Here is a 22979-nt window from a genome sequence, read left to right as displayed (position 1 = left end):
GTCAACGGACAGTACCCTATTTTAAATCACACTTAAGCAGACAGATTAGAGAAGAAACTGATCAGTATCTGTCTAATAAACTGAACAGGATACATCTGAGTGTCGTACATTAGAATATAACTCCCATGTGCACGTCTGGCAGCTCTACAGCTGATCAGATGTCAGCTAATTCCTCAGAGACGCTCTGGAAACAGAAGAAGGCTGAGCACAGCTTTGGACACGAAACAGAACTCATCAGATACAAGACTGTGAATCAGACTGTGAGCTGCCAGTGTGTGTGTGTGTGTGTGTGTGTCGCAAAGAGGGAGATCCTGGACGGTTGGTAGTTTACAATCCAGTATTAAGGAAGCAAAAACGGTAAAGTTCACTGAACCAGGAAAAATGTATTTAGAGAAGTCATTGGAGAATTCATCGATGTAAGCAAATACACTGACTATCCACTTCTTTAGGTTACATTTTATCATCTAATGTAATCCAATACAACATCTCTATTTATAAATTCAGCCTTTAACAATAATACTAATATTCAGTTTTGATTGGCACTGTCGGAGCGTTATTAATTTAACTATATCTTCATTAGGGAGGTTGTAGTTTGAAGTAGTTTAGATTGGTGTACCTAATGAAGTGGCCGGGCTGTGTATATAATGGTGCACTCTACTTTACTTCATTTGAGTTCTTCCATTTTATGTAACTTTATACTTTTATTCGACTAAATTTTGAACATTGTTCTTCTTACTCTACTACATGTAGCTGACAGCTTTAGTTACTTTGCAGGTCGAGATTTCAGACAAAAACAATATAAACGGAAAGTGATTCTACATTCTCTTTTTAAATTAAACCTCATAACAGTATATTTGGTAGTTAAAAATGAGTCCTACCTGGGGAAAATTAAAACACTGCTTACATAAATGCACCAATACTAATCCAAACAACATATTACTTCAACATTTGATACTTTAAGTACATTTTGATGCTGATATTTTTGTACTTTTACTCAAGTAAGTTTTGAATGCAGGACTTTTACTTTTCATGGAGAAATTTTAGTGTGGTATCAATACTTTTACTTAAAGTAAGGGATCTGAATACTTTTTCCACCACTGAAATAGGTAGATTTTTGGTAAGAGAAAAAGCAAGAAACTCGTGTCTAGATTTGGCCTCTGACTGGTTAAAAATCAGTTTTAATGTTACATTAGTTCTGTCAGAGCTGCCACAGATAGGTTTTGATTGACAGCTGTTGTTGTGGAATAACATCTGTCCTGGTTACTGGATGTTTCACAGAGCAGGAGGTTGTGTCTTACCTGTGTCTGAGGGCAGGTGTGTGCAGGGTGCAGGACTGTAGACTCGTGCTGCGTAATCCTCGAACGTGGTGGGCTCCTGGTGGTGCTGTACGATGGTTTCTAGGTATCGTGCTCGTTCCTCATAGCTGAGGTCACCAAAGGTCAAGGTCAAACAAACGAAAAGAGAACCAGATACCGACAGAACATGACAGGAGCAAAAAGATGAGGACAGAATTTGGCAGAATATAGACCTAAAATCTTCAAAGGCTCTGCAGGGGACAAAATAACTATGATGATGTCATCAAGGTTATCTCAGTTTGTGGAGTTTAAAACCCTTGTGTTTATCAGATTGTGAGGGTTTGAAGAAAGACTACACAGATGCATTATGGGAAATGTAGGATCCAGTGTTCTGGGAGCGTGACCCATACTAAGTACGAAAAGTTATGATATCTGGGCCTCTGCTGCACAGATTTTGGCCATAGTTTTTTAATCTGCATCTCAAAGACCCCAAACTTTATGGAGACTAGTCACTGAAGTGATCCTTTAAGAAAACCATCATTATTCTGCATATATAAAAACGAAAGTTTATATTCAATCTTTAATTACTTTAAGCGGTCTGTCTCTTGTGTTGTGCATCTAAAAAAAAATGGAGGACCCCCAGTAAGTGTTGCAGGTTTACTTAGTCTATAAATAAAATAAAAACTATAAAACAAAATAAATAGAACAATTTACTAGGATAGAGCAGTAAAATAAAGTAGAAATAAAACTGAAGAAAGGACGAGAAACAAAACAAGAAAACAGAAAAAGATAAGAGTTAATTAAAGAAAATTACTAAAAATTAAAAATAATGAGTAAGCTGATTTTTTTTATAGCTAAAAACACTGTTTGCAAGACAGCCAGTTAAGTCCACATCTCTTATTTTCAATAGTTTACAATGTGAGTTTACTGACAATGCTGTGGTCAGAAAAAAAGAAAAAAAACCCAAAGCCCTTTTATCACCTGCTATTACAGCCTTCAGCAATGAATTCAAAAAGCGAGGTGCAGGGATACAGCAGAGAGTGGAGTAAATGGAAACCAGGACTTCAACTGTCCATCTATTAGAGATAACCTCATTGATAGAATGACATTTACCCTCTCTTCCTTAGTCCTAGTCATACATCCAGCCATAATGACAGCCATATGCAGCCTTTATAGTCTCTTGGACACACACACACACACACACACGCACACAGAGTCCCATCATCTCCAAATAGTATTACCATTTGCTCAGTGAGCTCCAATAACAGAGGATCTTCAATGAGAGCAGAGTGTGTGTGTGTGTGTGTGTGTATTTGATAAGAGTGGTTGTGAACAGGCGCAATGTGTGTAAGTGCATGTGTCCCTGTTTGAGTGTGTGATGGGATTAGGCCGATGAATCTTCAGAATGAAATCTGTGTGTTTGTACCTTGTGTGTGTGTGTGTGTGTGTGTGTGTGTGTGTGTGTGTGTGTGTGTGTGTGTGTGTGTGTGTGTGTGTGTGTGTGTGTGTGTGCGTGTGTTGTGAATGGGTCAGCCATCTGTAATAGCTCCCACGGGTTTTCTATTGGGTTAGTGAGCTGGTCTATGGGCCTCAGAAGGAGAAAGATTCAGGTCTAATGGTAACTGATCCAGTTAGAGACAATGATAATAACAACAATATGGCTCCTTTAAAGTGGAGGGACAGACTGCGCTGGCAGAATTAAAAAAAGAGGAGGAGGAGGCTAGAGATGGAGGGAACGAGTGGAAAACGTTGGCAAAGCAGAGGAGAAACTTAAATAAACTTTGGCAGTTTCTCAAACATTTTAATGAATACTTGATTTCACAGGAACTTCAAAATCTAATAATACCACTTCTTGTTTCAAAACTGCTCGCTTAACTCATGCTGACAAAGGCAAAGAAATAAAGAGGGAGAAGTAATCAGAGAGGTGGGAGAGAGGGAGGGATAGAGGCTGGAGGTGCAAAGAAAGCGAGATGCAGAGGGAGGAAGAGTGAGGAAGTAGCAAGGGGTGAAGAGGAAGAAGAAGGGTGAGAATCCTACAGCAAGTCACAGTGGAGGTGAAAGGGGAGGACAGCGGGTGAGACAGGGGAAGGAGGATATTTAAGTAACAACGTGATGTGTGTGTGGGAGAGTGTGTGTGTGTCTCCCGGAGAGAGCTGAGAGAAGAGCAGCCGTCACACACAGAGCGTCAAGCCAGTGTCTCTCACACTCCGGTCTCTATGTGATCTTGCCGTTTGCCTTTTCCTGCTTCCTGCTCCCCTGCATCGCACTTCCCCTTTGTGGTGAATGAATACGTGTGTGTGTGAGGAGTACAGATGTGCGGCTGTAATGCAATTAAGAGCCTAAACTGTTATATATTCCTGCAAACAACACATAATTATCGTTATATATTGTGTTTGAATAATGTGTGGTCGTCTGAAGCAGCAGCTCAGGAAATAAAAATGTGTTGTTTTTTTTAGAAATAACCGGCCTTATAAAAGGTTACTGTTTTGTAATTTCTAAGAAGGGGAAATGGTTTAAAGGAAGGAAAGAAAGAAGTGTAAGAGAACAAAAAGAAGAGGGAGAAATAAATACACAGGCATGGTTCCACTGCTGAGATAAACGACAGGAACGTCACTTTACTTTTCTTCACTCTTCCTCCGGTCTGCCTCTCTCTATCTTTCAGCCTCTCAGCGTGGCTTTCTGCATGTGTCACAAACACCAGCTCCCCACTGACAAGGGGGCAACATCAGGACAGAGATGGAAGCACTCTAGATGCAAAACATTAACAAGAGCAGTCATTTCGCCTTCATATTTGTATAATTAAAGGTGTTTTCCCTCTGCTGGGACTTACACAATGTCACCAAACTCTAATACTAATACTCCTTTTTTACAGAAGACATTTTCACAGGTAAGCACAGCTGTAAAGGGCAAGATCAATGATGGCTTGGTTCCATTTAGCTCCTTCCGTTTCAGGATCCTCGTGCTATGCATGCTGTTCACTGTCCATGCCAAGGACACTACTTTAATTTATTTTCAATGATGAAATATGTGGCGGTATGTTCTTCTGCTGCTGTAGCCCATCTGCTTCAAGGTTGGACGTTTTGTGTGTTCTGAGATGTTTTCTGCATACACTAGTTTTAACGAGAAGGTTATCTGTTGCCTTTCTATCATCTCGAACCAGTCTGGCCGTTCTCCTCTGACCTCTGGCATCAACAAGACATTTTGGCTCAGTGGATATTTTCTCTTTTTCGGACCATTCTCTGTAAACCCTAGAGATGATTGTTAGATCAGCTGTTTGTGAAATACTCAGACCAACAGCCATGCCACGTTCAAAGTCACTTAAATCACCTTTCTTCCTCATTCTGATGCTCTCTTTGAACTTCAGCAGCTTGTCCTCACCATATCCTCAGATTAGATGTTTGCTTTAACTAGCAGTTGAAAGTGTACCTAATAAAGAATAAAGTTCCTGATGAGTGTATATTCAGTCTTTCTTGTAAAAAGATGCATGAACTCTCCATTTGTCTCCTTCTTGGTGCTTACCCATTTTACTTTTGTGCATTTCTCTTCGCAAATATTAGGTTAAGAACTTTTTGCTCACTTTCTCTGTTGATTAACTTTGTGATTTAGGAAGGATCACTGCTCGTGCCATCTACAAATGTATTCTTCTTTATTTTCAAAGCAAACATTTATGGCTGCTGGCAAAAACATTGACACTGGCAAGGTCTTTAATTCCAGAGATAAACAAACACCTATTCCCTTTTAATGTTGTGTTGTTTGTTTTTACTTTTCTACTTACTATTATATCCATTTTAGGAATAGAAATTTCATTCTTGACCTTGGAAACAATTTCAATAAAATCACGTTTTTCTTATCATTATTATTTTACTGTGTTCCTGTAGTTTGCTTAACTTTGTTTCCCAATTTTCATCCTGCTTTGTGAAGCATCTGGTTGTGCATCTCTGCATACAATCATTATTATCACTATCAAAAGGTAGGAACCAATGAGAGGTCAAAGAAAATCGACTTGCATTGCATTCACACATCTCTGCCTTCATCCATCTCTCCATCCAAATGGCAGTCATCGCTATGAAATCTACTGTAATTGAATTTCAGATGGCTCCTCTTATTAAGTCATTAGCAGAAAAATATCTCTCTTTCGGAGAGAGAGAAAAGCTAAGAAAGAGGGAAAATTATAAGGGGAGGACAAGGGACAACGGCTTGCGAGGGAGAAAAGAGAGAACGCAGAGCAGAGTAAAAGGCAGACAGGAGAAAGATGGAGAAGAGAAGGGGGGCTGATAAAAAGGCTCTTTTGTATCGAGTCAGAAACTCATTTTCTTGTGTGTGGCTGAAAAGAGAGGAGAGAGTGATGTGTTCGTGCCTTCTGCAGCTCTTACTCTCTCTCCCTTTCTCTCTCTATTTCAGCCCTTTTCTCTCCCTCTCTCTCTCCCGCAGCGCAGTTCATTGTGGCGGTGTTCGACTCCTGCGATCACTTGAGACTGACGGAGACTGGAGGAGGAGAGGAGGCGAGGGGAGGAGAAAGGGAGCTTGTTAGCGCATTAGGAGCTGGACCCACCGCTGGGATGTGTGTGCGTGTTTCCCGCTGTGTGTATGGAGGATTGTGTGTCTGTACATAGAACATGGTGTGAATATACTGTATATGACCTCATCCACAACTTTATCAAGTTCAACTGTTCATTAACACAAAATTCTAATGAGCCAATCACACGGCAGCAACTCCAACTCTGGCATTGGCTTCACTTTTCAGGCCCAGAAGTTGCTGAACTGTCTTAAACCTGCATTCTTTCTAATGGCCAACTAAAAGGTCTGATCGTATAGAAGTCTATGAGAAAGCCACCCTACTTCTTGCATGTTTTAGTAAGTCAGTGAACATTTTCCTAATGGGTTTATGGTCTGAATCACTAGTTTCAAGTCTTCTTCAGTAAAGCATGATGTTGATTTGAAAAATGATGGTCCTATTTAGAGTTAGATAGCAGGGTATGTTTTAAGGCTGTGATTGACAAGCTGCTATCATAGCTATCACCCAGGCACTCACTCTCTCAGATCTGTTACTACTCTACAGCTCTACTCTCTTGTCCAAATATGGTCACTTCTGGTACAAAAAAAACCAAGATTCCCACAGCCAAAATGCCAAAATTGAGTATTCAAAATAAGTAAGTATATCTGCGGATTCACAGTACTACGGAACAAGCCTACTGCTTGACATAGTCACAGTTTGGTTAGGTTTAGGGGCCAAAACTCATTAGTTTAGGCACAAAAAATTATCCTCCAAACTCTCCTTCAAAACAGTAGTCCACTTCTTTTATACAGTCTACAATTTAGACACAACATGTCGAACCATGAAGCAGATAAGCAGAAGATAACACTGTCAACCAAAGACAGGAAACTGAGGCTACCATTGGCATAATTCTCCAAAATTGGACAATAGAAGATAAGAAAATATGGCCTGGTGGGACGATAGGGTCAGATTTTGGACATGGAAGTATGGATCCATTCTGCCTTGTATCAACTGTGCAGATGTGGTGGAACAGGAGATTCACGTTATTGATGTGCAGCTGACAAATCTGCAGCAACTGCATGATGCTATTGTTTCAGTATGGGCCAAATTTAACAAAATATTTGAAAATGAAAGTTACATTTATAAAATGTGGTATGGAGTTTTCCCGTGTCAGTCTAGCATAATGGAACATCCATTGGGGCACCATGACGAGTCTATAGCTCAGCTGGAGTCTTTAAATAGATCTCCATCAACTGACTGAAATATGATTTCAAAAGAAACATTTCAGTAAATGGGCCACTACATGACTGAATCGTTGCAAAGGAAATGGACATTTTAATAGAAAATATGGACATTTCCAGGCTCTCACTCATCGTCTAGTAAACTATGGTAAAAGTGCTTTGGGCATGTCACATATTCAGATATTTTTAAATGCAATTATCAAGTAGTGGGTGTGCGGATTCCTTCCTGTTCACAAGGCTGCATGACGCTTGTTTGCTCATCCAGGTTGACTACCAATGAGGGTTAAAACTGATCCATAGTTACCAATCTTTTCATTGTTTGTTTTGCCAAAGTAACCAATTACTTGCAACGCTTGCAGAGACAGGAAAAAAACAGTACGCCACTTCACGTGCAATAAGTAAGAGAGTGCGTCTGTTGCGTTTGCTCCACCTACCCTTTCTGGCTGACCAATCACTGATGATGGAAAACGCGTCATTACATGTTCACCACTTTCTCATTTTTCCTGGAAATGTCATCACAGACAACCAGTTCATAATATCGCAAATGCAAGGCTTTCATCACTGGCCCATAGTCTCAAGCCTGATTTCCACCGGGCGCGTTACAGCAGCGTCACATCAGCGCCGCGTTCGCCGTTGCAAATAGGTAACACTCTAATCAATGAGAGCATTTCCACCGGGCGCGCCGCTAACGTTACAGCAGCGTCACGTCAGCGTCTCTACGCGAGCATTAGGTAGGACTTCTATTTCTCCGCGAGACGCTGCCAAATCGCGTGAATCTCAACAGAGCAGATGGCACCAGACAGGAAGTCCGACTCAGAATCAGCGTAAAACACTTCCGCCCCCTTTCAAAATAAAACACAATACGCAGTTCATTCAGCCTAAAACTACTTCACATCAACATTACGTTATGACCGGGGCACCAGATCAGCAATCAATCAATCAAAGGGTCTCAGAGGGTCGGCGACACAGACGACAAGAGACTGATTGTTGAAGTGGAACATCATACAATCATTTATGACATAACATATTGTTTTTATAAGGATAGATGGTCAGATCAACAGATCTTTCACGTCAGAGAAGCAAAGTAAGCTGTTGGTTGTCGTTGTTTACTTTATACACACAGTTTATCCATAGACTGTATAAATAGAGTTTAGGGTTTATCACGGGATCTCGCGGTCTCCCGTATGGTCAGGATTATCGCGTGGTCTCGCGCGTATACGACCGGCTCGCTAAGCTGACGTGACGCTGCTGTAACGCGCCCGGTGGAAATCCCCAGTCAGTCATTATTGGGTTAACTCATTCGGTGACAGTGACTTAACAGACAACTGCTTAAAGGAATAATCTCAGTATTATTACTTTAACAAATGGGGGCCATTCTGTATAACAAGTAATTTTACTTTCAATACTTTAGGTACATTTTGATGCTGACACTTTTGTACTTTTACTTAAGGAAGTTTGGATTCAGGACTTTACTTGTAATGTAATGTAATAATTTTGCAGTGTGGTATTATTACTTTTACTTAGGTAAGTGATCTGAATACTTCCTCCATCAATGGAATTTAAATACATTTAGTGCATTAAAAGTATATCTACAGAAGCAGGAGGGATTATATTAGTAGCAGGACCTATTCTTTACCCATTGATCAAAACATCACATCAATAGAAGCCTTAGCAATATAGGTAAAAACCACAGGGAACCTGAAGATGACTGATGAATTTAAATCTACAGCAGAAAACTCTGAATGGCCTCCAGTTACAAGGCCAGCTGGTCTGCTTTATATTGAAAAATACCAAGAGATAAGAGAGTTAGAGGCGCCATGATGGGTCCAGCTTTCTCTGTACAGTGTTCACTCCCTGTTGTACACATTTTCCCTTGATGTTTCTATGAATCATTTTCGATCAATCAACGATTGATCCATCCATATAGATTCCATCTATGATGAAGTTTGTACATCCATTTTCAAAAGCAAGTACTATATTGAAGTGTTTTCTGCAGCTTGTCAATGAGAAGATACCTCTCCTAAAGAATACACACACACACACACACACACACACACACACACACACACACACACACTCTGTATCTCACTCTGCATCTCACACACACCACGCAAACACACACCCTATCTGTCCTCTCCACCCCAGGCATTGGAACAGACAACAGAGAGAAGGACATCAGAGGGATAATACAATTGGAAAAGCTTTACAGCGTGTAATGATAAACCTGTGCGTGTCTGCATGTGAGTGTTTGTGAGTGTGTGTGTGTGTGTCCATGCCCAAAGGAAAAAGCTAATGGGTTTATATCTTTCTGCGATAGCAATGATATGGAGGCTTTGTGATTTCATTAAGAGTGTGTGTGTGTCCACGTACGCCAAAGATGAGGACAGAGATAGGTCGGTCTAATGCACTACTTATTGTTAGGGGAAAACACACACGCACACAATCATATTCAGCCCTATTCATCTGCTCTTTAACCCAATGCAGAAACGGAGAAAAACAGACGTGATACATTAATTGGCCCCTTGTCACCCCACTATTTCACCCTTTGACGTGTGTGTGCGTCAAAGGGTAAAACAGAAACACACACACGGGCACATAGACCCTCGCCCTCCCTCCTTGTCCCCACTGGGGAGCCCTAAAGCTGCCAGCGCAATTACAAGCTTTATTTAACTGACACACACAGCAAAGCGCACAAACACACACATGCGCGCACACAGTATGGGTGTCGGTGAACGTCTCAGAGGCCATGATAATAATTCTCTGATTAAGGAGATGGATCCCGTTCTTATCTGCAGGCTCTAACAACAGTTAGACAATATAACATCTTCCGCACATGCATACATCCGAACATATACACTCACGTGCATCCTTTCTATGGATGTGAGCGGTGACACTAAACTTGAACTAAACTGAACATCCCTGGTGTCTTGTAAAGAAGGTAAATTAAAGTTTGGGACAATTTTCTTCCCATCTTTCTACCTAAATTTATGTGCTTTTACCATACTTGCCAATCCTCTAGATTTTCCCACGAGATTCCTGATTTCATTGCCCTCTCCCGGTTTTCTCCCTGCGTCAAAATACTCCCAATTTTACCCGTTTCTACCGGTCCACTCCGGTTTCCACACAGACCACAATACGGTTACACCTTACACACAGGAAAGTGTAACTGTATTGTTGTTGACATTCAAGAAGGCACGGAAGAGGAGTTCCCCTTTCTCATTGAAAGCTTAAAAGGAGAGGCCCATGCTTCTTACAAAATAAATCATGTGGATTACAAAATTCTTCTTATACATACTTCTTTAAAATAAAAATGCTGTTGCAGTGTTTACGTATTATTTCGTAATTTTTGTTGTAAGCAAAATACATGAAACGATGTCTCTGAAACTAATTTTTTCATGGAATCCTCCATATTTTTGAGGTCAAGGTTGCAAAGTATGGCTTTAACACTCATAATGACTAGTGAAGTGAGTAAAAAAAAGGCAATGCCCCGAAAAACTGTTTATAGTAACAATTAACTTTATAGTAGAAGTTAGTAACATTTAATTAAACTGAATTCACTTGAAACACTGTCATATAATTGCCAAATAATTGCTGCTTTTACTTTTATTTCTTAAATAATAGTGTCAAAAATGTCACAGTTTTCGCACGTTTTACAGACAAAATGATATATATATATATATATATATATATATATATATAGACAGCAATGGGGCATAGGCCAAACTAAACTCAAAAGTACCAAAGTATTAATCAAATTTCCTCCAAAGATGCATTTTGTTTTTTATAAGTTCTGTTTTTTTTTCAGATACGTTTAGTTTTAATTGTTATTTAATGCCATAAAATGTCTATAATTTCCATCACACGATTCATTCAACTTTAATAAACTGTGTTTTTGGCGATATTTTCAAGACAACATTCCTTTTGGTTTGGAGGTTCAGAGGGTTAAGTATTACTTGTGTCCAATAATGTGGAGAAAAGGTGTCAACACTGAACACACCTACTAGAATATACTGTCACACATGGCACTTCTTAACTGTGGGTTTACATGTGTTTTTGTCTAATTATCAAAAGTGATTGATCATTCATCAATTATCTATTGACAGCATGTGAAAACCTTCCTCCTCTCTGTCTTTTTAAGGCCAAATTGCAGACGGCTGTTTGAGCTTATGACACAGTTTGTCTCGGTCATGAGTGACATCCCACCCTGAATCTTAAACACCTTGTCACATAAAAATGCTTACATTCACACACCCCGCCACAAAATGCATTCACACACACACATACACACTACAGATTAGCTTGTTTACCGGTCAGAGGGGAGTCTGCTCCAACAAGACGTGATCAAGCCACTGATGCCTACAACTCATGTGTCTGCACAGCTCTCGGTGACAAGGTGTGTACACACACACCACACACACACACACACACACACACACACACACTACATGAATCATATATTTCAGAAATTAGACCCCCCTGTCCTCCAAAATGATAGAACCGAGTAATACATAAAGTAACAGTCCTCACAAACAAGCAACTTGCCTGTTTCTGATAATTCTAGTCCAGAGACTGTACCAGTCAGACATGTAACAATCAGTGCTTTTCTACTAGTGAGACACACTCCTGCAATAGCTTTTGTCCTTATTTCAGTTAGTCTGACTCCTTAAGTGATTCAGTAAAGCCAATTTAACTTGTTTCCCCAAGATAAATTGCCATTGAAACAGAATGTGAACTATAACTGTGATTTAAAAAAAGTCTGATGAAGCAAACATTTAAATCATATGATAATCAGTCGTTTCCACTGTCGGCATCCTCCAAGATGTATTACTTTGTATTAGTCTCCTCACAGCATAAAACATGTCCAATATTTTCAGACATGAAAGACCAAGTCAAACTTTCTCTCAACTTTTCTATCATCCATCGGTTGGAGGGCCACTTGTTTTGTTTCAGGTTCACAACTTCTACTTTTTCTACTTGGTTTTCTGGCAGATTACAGCCATCTGTATCTTATAGCATTTTGCAAACTGTGTCCGCAAAAGTGCCGTAACAAGCTCTGCTGTCATTTCGCCTTAGGACATTCATAATGATTCTGCAACAGCATAATGTTGTATCCATTCACATTGCAATCCAGCATTGCAGAACGTGTGAGGAGACAGTAGTGCCGTGTAACAGAGCAGCGGCAGTACGTGTTAGAGGTGGGGGAAAAAATCAATACAGCATATTTTGCGTGGCAATATTATATCATCATGACCGCCAAGTATCGATATTTAGCGTTCCGACAGCCCGCAGTTTTTTTCCGCCATTCTGGAGGCTGTAGCGACTCACTTTTAGGAATATACTGGACATACTGGTATTATATGAAACTAGAAGATCTAAGGAATCTATAGGCACCAAGTATGTCAGGATATCGTCGAAATAACACTGCAAAGTTAGGCTATTTTTTGATGCTTTACAGTGATTTTCAATGAGGTCATGTGACATCTGACGTCATGAAAAGACATCTCAATGAAAACAGTCTCTCTGGGTTCCCACAAGTCTCCTCTTTACGTACATGGCTGCCTCCCAATTCAGAACTTTCTCTTATTTGACAAAACAATTCTTGATTGAATTTAATTTTGTGGACACAAAATGCAGTTAAACAGTTAAATCGCGATATATACTGTATCGCAATACTCACCATATCGCAAAATGCCTGAAATTGCAATAATATCGTATCGTGACTTAAATTTCACTTACATTTTCAAGACATCATAAGTCTTTCAGCCCTTAAGCAGAGTTAAAGCAAAAACAAAATGTTGCCATTATTTTTTGGAAACTATCATGTTGATCTACTGGAAAAATAACCGAGTGAGCAACTGATAATTCAAACTTAAATCCACATAATAGACTAACTGGTGTATTATAAAAACGATGCAGCTGTTACAAAGCATCAAACACCACGGTGCTAATATGTGCCTGTGAAGCATCACTGTGATCCTGAAAGCGTCTCACACACACAAAAACACACATTTCCCCAAGGAGTAGTGGAAGAGATTAGCCGTGACCCCTCCTCCTCACCCTTTTCTTTTCATTTCCTCTATCTGCCCGACGGGAAACAATTAACCACAATCACCTCCCCCCCTCTGCACACAATCATTTCCTTACCCTCGCAAATACACACACCCTTAACCTCACCCTAATTGTATATTTAAGCATCAAATAGCACTCAAAGTGGGCTGTTGGTTTGCTGTCAATTTAGCGGAATAGCTGCACTTTATTGAACGCTGTGCTTTCAATAAAAAACAGATGACTTAATGTATTTATATCCATCAATATTTATTAATATGCAAAAGTTTTATTTCTCACGTCAAAAAGATGCAGTGTGAATTCTTGTTTTAATATATATCTAATCTATTTTTTTAATTATATTTTTTTCAAGAACTTTCCCTGAGATTTGAATACACATAAGTGAGCAGTTTAATATGTTAATTAATGCTATTTAATATGTTTCTGATTAATTAGCTGCATAATTCCATCAAATGCAGCAGGATGCAACCTGCAGACAGGTCACTTTAATGCTCCCTTCATGGCTGAGGGGTGCAGTGGCGCTCAGGGGAGGTTAAGGATAACATGACCCCGTTTCAGCATCAGCAATAACAAAATGTCTTCAATTTGTAAGGTTTTGCCCTCACCTTTCCACCATGGTGAGGAACACACACTCCTTGTCACACACACCAGATTGTAGCCTTAGTGGGACAATAGGCTCTATTGTGGGAGCTGGCAAAGAGAAGCCAGGCAGGCCGCTGGGCGTTTGGCTGCTCCCAGTCTATGTGTGTGTGTGTGTGTGCGTGTGTGTGTGTGTGTGTGTGTGTGTGTGGATATGGGGGATAATAGCGCTACATGCCCAGAGCTGCCATCATTTCACTGGGAACAGAGTGTGAAAGTGAGGGAAAGGCAGTGACACACACACACGCACAGAAAACACACACACAAACACAGCATCGCTATCACACTGAGCCATATGCTGACCCCAGCCCCAGTGCAGCTATCTCTGCCAATCAACTACTAGAGGGGATGTCCCACACACACACACACACACACACACACACACACACACACACACACACACACACACACACACACACACACACACACACACACACACACACACACACACACACACACACACAAGCGCTAATCCTGAGAGTGAAATATATACACATGCAACATAAACACCATGAAATACACACATGTAAATGCAAAGATATACATTGGAAAATTCATGCACACAAACACACACACACACACACTTGCTGGAACTTGTTTGTGTGTGTGTGTATGTGTGTATGCGTGCGTGTGAAGCGGCTTAGTGTCTCTCCAACATTGTTCCCCAGAACCACAATCACCCAGGAGCAGATGGAGGACGGCCACAGCTTGCTCTTTCACACACACTCGTACACTACACACAAACACCTATCAAACTCTCTCTCTCACACACACACAAACACACACAGTGTTATCAGATGGTAGGGCAGCTGTAGGAGATGCAGCGAGGTGATTCTTGGCCAAAGCGACCGAGCCGTCCACTTTGGACTCTGCCCAGAGAACTCATGGTCACAAAACTCTGATTCAACTTTGACTTAGTAAATATTATTACTTAATAGTAGTTTTAAGTAGATCTGTGTTCACATAAATAATAAATAAATAAACTACAGCATTTATAACCAATTTCATTTCATTACTTTGGTCCAATTTAGGAAAAAACATGCTTATTTTTTAACATTATATGTAATTTACCATCCTTCCACCTTCAACAAATATTCAGGGGAAAAAGAAAAAGAGAATTAAAAACTAAATGTATATACAAATATAAAATAATATGTTATATATAAAATAATATTAATTGTTCAAAAAATGATATATATATTAACAAGGTGGTATACTGTTTTTTTTTAATAGGTGCTTGTTGTTTTATTTCTCTATTGTATATCATTAAGGTCTGAATTCCTACACATGTATTTTTGTCCATGTAGCTACATACACATGGGACAAAATAGCAAACAAAAGTAAAACTACTGGAAAAAAACAAAACTATATGTTAATAATAAACTTAAACTTTCTGAAAACTAACTAACTCAGACTAAATTTAAACTAACAAGTCATAACTAAAATAAAGTAAAAACTAACTTAACAATTATATTATAATAATGTCTTTAGCAGTCTCTGGACAACAATGGAGCATCATGGCACAGAGCAAGAAAATATATCAGGCTTTAGAATGAAGTTCATAGAACAATTAATTGTCGGTTTGGAACTTTTTAAAGGATTTTTCACCATCAAAAAAAGTTGAATATCTGACTCATTTACTGAAAAATGTGATATAGCATATTAAAGATCTTACAGCTAAAAGCTTTTATTTGAATTATTATTTATTTATAGATATCTTACTGGTTAAATCAGGGCTGATTGTTTCAGCCTTTAAGAGCCCTTCAATTGCTTTTCTTTTAAGCTACAAAATTGGAATTTCCTGATCTGATCTGGACACAGAGACAGGTTAAAAACTGCTGTTGCTTAAGGAGGGATGACACCAATATATCACTCAGCAGTCTGCTCCTCACTTCATCTGCTCTAATCTATGAGTTCAGAGGGATTGATTCCACTGTGGTGGGCTACAACTTCCTCTGCACTGACCAAAGATTCACTGCTGTCTATACATCATAGTCATCATAGGGTGAAGAAATGTAAACACCTGCTGTGTATCGCATGTCATTATGGATATAGAAAGGCCTATATGGAGAGGGGCAGCGTGTGTGTGTGTGTGTGTTGGGGAGTCTTGGACTGTTTTTCTTGCTGCAATGAGCTGATATGTGAGATAGAGCTGTGCTTACACACAGCTGCCCCAGCAGCCTGGCACTGTGTGTGTGTGTGTGTGTGTGTGTGTGTGTGCTGCTGGATGGCTCTAGTCATGGTGAATGAAAGATCAGAGAGAGAGAGAAGGCAGATGGACCGCCCTGAGGGCCAGGAGAGAGAGAGAGAGAAGGGGGGTGGGGGGTGGGAGAGGAAGACAGACAGAAAAAAAGAAAGAAGAGAAAAATGCCAGTTAACCACTGACACACTTAGCCCTGCCAGCCTTCTTTCCATCTCTCTTCCCCCATTTGCTTCTGTGTCAGCCACTCTGTGAGGATACTTGATGCTACAGTGCAGCACTCAGAATCAGACACACAGCTTGATGCAGGACTTGAGGGGCACTCAAGGGCATCAAGCCATCATCAGCAGTATGTCCACCCATCTCTGACAATGTTTTATTTTACAACAAAACTAAGAAAGCTAAACTTTACAGTGTTTCTTATATCATTTCATTAGGGGGCCATGCTGCTCCGCGTGACAGGTGAGAAATAACTGATTTCATTCAGTATTTATTTTATAGAAAATGTGATTTATTTATTTTTTAAAGTTATTTGTTGGCCATTTTAAGGCTTTACTGACAGTGAGAGACAGAGTGAAAGGGGCAGACAGAGTGGAAGACATATGGGAAAGGGCTCCGAGTCGGATTCGAACCTGTGCCACCGGGACGCCCCTAACATATCTTATTGAGTAGTTATTGCACCAGATCTCAAACTTGACAGAGTCAGTTTGTGATGCACTACAGCTTACTGTCGGGATTTCCCGTACTTGTGTCTAGAGCCCGACAGATATATCGGTTGACAGATATCATGGGCTGATATTGGCCTATTAAAGGCACATCAGTATCTGTATAAATGCTGTCTGATATGTGCTGTGATGCAAACTTTTACATAATATATAATACAGAAAATGTTGCTTGGCGTGACATAGAAATTGAGTTTTCTCTTAGTTTTTTTATTCTATTATTATTTTTTAAATACTTAACAAGTGACTGACACTAAACAGTAATGTTTATTTAGCTATTGATTTTATTCCTATCTATCATTTATAGAACTGAAAATGACATACACTGTTAGTATAATGTATAATAATGCATAAAATGTGCACAATCAACATAAAAAAGGTCTATTTAATACAAAAAAAAAATTACAATATCAGCCACCATATCTGTTATCGATACATTTTCCCCCTCTAAAATCAATATCGGCATTGGCTTCAAAAATCCCATATTGGTCGGGCTCTACTTGTGTTTAAATGTGTGTTTCTTTTATGACAGTAAGTGTAAAAATATAACTGGACAAACTCTCACATCTTACTGAAATCATATTATCTTGTCGTGTCGTCTCAAACATTCATTGACTCTTATGAGTTACAAACAAGAAAGGGATTGTTATTACATAATGATGCCAGAGTTTCCCGTAGTTTAGGACAATGCGAATGAGCAGTAGAGATGAGGCAATAACAAAACTCAAGAAATATGAAAAAGAGGAAAAACAGACAATACACAGACAGAGCTGCACAGGGATAAGGAAGTTAGAGAGACAGGAGAGAACACACAGGGCCAGAATTAGATAGGGAGATAGAGAAATGATGATAAGGGGGACAGAGTGATACAAGACAGCAGTAGAAGAAATCAGAGGACAATAAGATGTAGAGGGATGTTAAGACAGAGATGAAGAACTAGAGAGAGAGAGAGAGAAAAGGAAAGAAACAAGGAGAGACAGAAGCAGAGGGCAGAGGGGGGAGGGAGAGGTGGAGAGACAGAAGAGGAGAGGAGAAGAGGTGTGTGTAGCAGAGAGATGGGGAGTCAATAATGACTGATTACTGTAATTCAGCCTGTCAGAGACATCGACCTGCTGCTACTACCAATCAATACACACCAGGACACTCGCAGACACACACAAACACCTTGAAACAAGCATGCGCGACACTTGTGTCACCAGGCGTGTGTGCGTGGTCTCACTCACACACACACACACACACACACACACACACACACACACACACACACACACACACTGATGCATGTGCAAGACACATGCACACGCACACTGACACACAAACACAATGAGGTCTAGGGGTGTAAGCTGTGAGCTTCAGTACCACACTGAGTCTAACAATCTCTCCGTCTCTGCCTCGCTGGGTGGACATGGCAGAGCAAAATGGCTTCTTCAACCTCCCCCCCCAGCTCGCCCTGCACCGCACCCACCTCCTTGTCTAACATCACCTCCATCACTTATATTATCTCTCTGAAAAGAGGAGGGAAAGGAAGAAGAAAGGGAGGAAAGGAAGAAGAAAGGGAGGAGAGAAAATTAGAGGGGAGAAAGTTGGACAAGAGGGGGAGAAAGACAACATGGAGATGAAGGACAAGAGGCTAGTGGAGAGTAAAGAGGGATATTCATTCATGTGATGTTGGAATTATGTGATGCCCTTTTATGTGAACATTGACCCCTTAAAGTTTGGGAAGATTTTTGTACAGGACTTGTAGAGTTGACGTCATATTGTGCAGAAACATGGTGGACCAAAGACGTTATTATGACTAGTTATCTTTAAAACTAATATTTCATGGCTTGCCTGTACTGTTTCCTATTCTCTTTAGCCCCTTTCATAGTGCCGTTTCATGCTGGGACATTTATGACCTTGTAACGTCTCGCCTGCACTATGAACGTGCCCGAAGCGGAATGCTGGTATCAAGGGATCCCACCAATTTTCCGCCTCCAGAGATAGTCACAGAGGCGGAAAATTGGTGGGACTGTTGGAAGCGGGACCACTATGAATGGGCCATACCAGCAAGGCGAAATATTTCTCTTCGCAAGTGACGTCTAAAGCCTGATTTCCACCGGGCGCGTTACTGCAGCGTAACGTCAGCGTCGCGTATGACGTTGCAAATAGGTAACACTCTAATCAATGAGAGCATTTCCACCGGGCGCGTAGCGTAACGTTACTGCAGCGTCGCGTCAGCGTCTCTACGCGAGCATTAGGTAGGACTTCTATTTCTCCGCGAGACGCTGCCAAATCGCGTGAATCTCAACAGAGCAGATCGCACCAGAAAGGAAGTCCGACTCAGATTCAGCGTAAAACACTTCCGCCCCTTTCAAAATAAAACACAATATGCAGTTCATGCAGCCTAAAACTACTTCACATCAACGTTATGTTATGACCGGGGCACCAGATCGGCAATCAATCAATCAAAGGGTCTCAGAGGATCGGCGACACGGAAGACAAGAGACTGATTGTTGAAGTGGAACATCATACAATCATTTATGACATAACATATTGTTTTTATAAGGATAGATGGTCAGATCAACATATCTTTCACCTCAGAGAAGCAAAGTAAGTTGGTTTTTGTTGTTGTTGTTTACTTTATACACACAGTTTATCCATAGACTGTATAAATAGAGTTTAAAGTTTATCACGGGATCTTGCGGTCTCCCGTATGGTCAGGATTATCGCGTGATCTCGTTATCTCGCGTGTATACGGCCGGCTCGCTAAACTGACGTGCTGCTGCAGTAACGCGTCCGGTGTGAATTGACAAGACGCAGCAAAAACGCTGTGGAGACGTGCTGCTGCAGTAACGCGTCCGGTGGAAATCCCCAGTAACACACACCTCCCACTTGGTCTGACAGTCATCGAATCACTGTTCAGCAGCACAACAACTGTGGCCGCTGTCGCTAACTGTGTACAGTGTCCGCTTATTGTAAACAAACCAGCAAGCTAACTACACACGTGGTGTCCGCCGCTGATCGTAAACAAATCGGCATCGCTAACTGTGCACAGAGTGTCCGGGGCTTGTTGTAAACAAACAGAGGTTGCTAAGTGAACACATGCTGCTGCAGCACATACACACTGTACTGCTACAGAGCTAACTGTAGCCTATTAGAACTGGCACCAGCAATATGACAGAACATTTGTGGGACCGCACTATGAAAGGGGCTTTTGTTATACTGGAAACAGCTTTAACACGTTGTATAAATGCTCTGAGCAATAAAATGTAACGCATCAATGCTCAAGAACAAACCAAAGTCAGAAAAAACGACTTTGAAACCTGGGGAATGGGACCATCAGTGGAGCATGTGAATGCACAAACAGTGAAGGAGAGATGGGACAAAGGGTTGAGGGACAAAGTAAAGAAGGACAAAGTGAATACAGAGAAAGTAGGCAGGACACCAAGATGAGAATTAAGATGAGATACAAAGGAAATACAAAGGACGGCGTCAATGATAAGAAAGAAGGACTATTACACTGGACTGTTCAGATTGGGCTGGATACAGTTTGAAAAAAAGTGATCATATTAAATTAATGGACTAGACATTTCTATCTTTGAATCAGCAGATCCTTTCCTTAAATGGGTGCGATTGTCTGAAAGTAAAAAGCTCCCTCAGCAGAGAGGTTAGCCAAATTTTTTATTCAATTTCACTTTTCAATTTTTTACTTGTATTTTGGGCTTTTACTAGAACATGTTAACATTCTTTAAGGTCACGAAACATGTTTTTCCTCATACTGTCTGATTGAATATATCAGTATTTACCCTCTGTTGCTGGGTCTTCTGCGTCTGTGCTCCTGGCATGTCTGCACCATCACTGCAGCCGGGGAATGACTGTAAGGGCTGTGATATCACAACCTTATAAAAGCTTGTTTAAAGGCACAGTTTCTGAATTCAGTCCATTCACGTTTCTCAAACCCTGATGCTAAAACATTTATCAGTTTGTACATTAAATATATAGTTTTTGCTCCGTTTTTAATTGGACATATGTCAAATAAATGATCACGATTTGCTTTCATTTAGTTTTACACATATCACAACCTTTTCGAAATAGGGGCTGCACTTCCACATTATCTGTATAGCACCTAGACCCGCCTTATAACCACAACAGCATGGAAAAATATCACATTCTACAGTATGAGACCTTTAAAGGCCATGCCCCTCCGGATGCTATGCATAAAACAGGCTCCTCAGACTGTTATGGTGCTGGTAGGTCACTGGCAGCTATCAATCTTTGTAAGCAGCTGTCACACTGGCTAGCAGGTAGCCAAGCTAACAGAGCCTGTCATAGATAATCTGGAGCCTGTACTGCTAGACTAGCTGCTAGTAGGGTTTTAAAGGGCTGCTTTTTAGCTGAAATGGAATGAAAGTTTTCGTTTATTTACTATCTTTTTTATATTTTTGCTCTCCCTTTCCCCCTTGTTTTTATAAGCTTTGTTTATACCGTATAAACACAATAGGATGCACATGGACATGTATTTGTATATGAGGGGCAGAAATGAAGAGAAAGAGGAAAAGGACAGGCAGACAAGCAGGCAGACAGGAAGAAAGTATCATTAGGGAATCAAATTGCTTTAAGTGCTGCTTAGAAGAAATTCCAATGATCAGTCAGCACCTCAGCTCGCCTCAACAGGGGACACTGTCACCTCACAATGGTGTGTGTGTGTGTGTGTGTGTGTGTGTGTGTGCACTTCTTAACCCACACTGCATGAATCTGAATGCCTGCATGTGGATGTACATGCATCACCGTGCCTCTGTGGAGCTTGTGCCCCCGTGAGTGTAATCGTCTGTCCGTGTTTGTAAGAATGAAGTGTGCGTGTGCGTGTGTATGAGTGTGGACGCATGTCTGCGTTTGTGTGCGTTGAGCGTGCATGTCTGTGTGTAAGACCAGAGAGCAAAGCCCCTCATTTAGAAGCAGCGTTAGAGAGGAGAGTCATCGATAAGTATTGACCGCCGGGTTTGTTCCAACCAAACTACCATCGCATCGGATCAAGCAGACAGACTGTACACACACCTGTCTGTCTGTTTCTCTTTTCTCTCCTGCACACACAGATGCATGCACACTTGATATATGGCACTTCAGAGCCGACTAAATACAGCTCTATCACACTAGCACTTATACTCTGAAAGCCAAACACCACTGGACATTGATTTGCTATTCTTAACACTTGAGCTGAGTGAGAACCGACGTTCTCGCTCACACATAGATGTGCAAGGATTTCAGCGGCCAAACAATGTTGCAGGTATAGTCAGACAAGTTCAAGTCATCAACCAACTTTTAAAGGGATGTGAGATGTTAGCATGGCGATAGAAACGAAGGTGTCTATGACCTACCTTCTGATCCTGTTTTTACATTTTCTGATTTGGGCTTTCAAAAGGATACAAGTTCTGGTAGAGAGGAATGAGGGATTTGAGAGCTCGACTGGCATTGATTGCTGTGGCTCTGACCATGGTGGGCAAAATGTTCATGTCCACTATGGCACCGTCAAACAGTGGACCAAAGAATGGCACCTACAGACACAAAGACAAGTAAAACAGGCATTAAAGAAATTAAAACTTTTTTGTTTTACTTTTTATATCAAATAAAGAAACCCATTTCAATTAATGTGATGAAAAAAACACCTTTTAAGTAATTCAAATGAGAAACCTTCTTGAAATAATGACTTAGTATCTTTTGTTACCAACTCATTATTTTGAGGAAGGTTCTCATTCTTTTGAGATACCAAGTCATAACTGTGAGAGTTTCTCATTATTCTGATATACTAACCTGCTATTTTGAGACACTAAAACTTTATTTTGAGACAGTAACTTATAGTTTTGTGAAATCATTTATTTTGAGATACTAAGTCACTATTTTGAGAATGTTTCTCTTTATTCTGAAAAACTGAGTCATTATTCTGAGATACTAACTCGTTATTTTAAGACTAATCATTTTGAGAAAATATAATATTCAGAAACTAAGTCATTTTTTAGACACTCAAATTCTTTTCAGATTGTTTCTTAATATTCTGAAAAAGTCAGTCATTACTCTGAAAAAGAAACACTTTATTCTAAGACACTAATAAAAAAATTATCTTGTTATTTTGAGATACTAACTCAGTATTTTGAGAAAGTTCTTGTTTGAGAGACAGTCATTCTGAAATACTTAGTCATTATTCACAGATATTAACTTGTTATTTTGCGACATGAATAATTTTGAGAAAAAATGTTTCTAAAAATTTTAGATACTATTTTGAGAAAGTTTCTCATTATTTTGAGTTACTAAATCATTATTTTAAGATACCAAATCATTATTTAAAAG

The 22979-nt window shown here is 40.2% G+C and overlaps 1 protein-coding gene across 5 annotated transcripts in view; it reads right to left on the bottom strand.

The window, feature by feature from the left end:
• The window catches only part of ralgapa1 (Ral GTPase activating protein catalytic subunit alpha 1), an 87332-nt gene that overhangs the window by 8059 nt on the left and 56294 nt on the right, over positions 1–22979 (bottom strand). For all 5 annotated transcript variants that reach the window (XM_059353938.1, XM_059353934.1, XM_059353935.1 and 2 more), the window contains 2 exons: positions 22062–22189; positions 1299–1423 (listed from right to left, as the gene is read on the bottom strand). In XM_059353938.1, the coding sequence (XP_059209921.1) occupies positions 1299–1423; positions 22062–22189 (253 nt within the window). The remainder of the gene's footprint in view (positions 1–1298; positions 1424–22061; positions 22190–22979) is intronic.

Source organism: Centropristis striata, chromosome 16, assembly GCF_030273125.1.
Source record: "Centropristis striata isolate RG_2023a ecotype Rhode Island chromosome 16, C.striata_1.0, whole genome shotgun sequence".
NCBI classification, from domain to species: domain Eukaryota; kingdom Metazoa; phylum Chordata; class Actinopteri; order Perciformes; family Serranidae; genus Centropristis; species Centropristis striata.
Note: the sequence above shows the minus strand (reverse complement) of the source record. Positions and strands in the feature narration are given on the sequence as shown.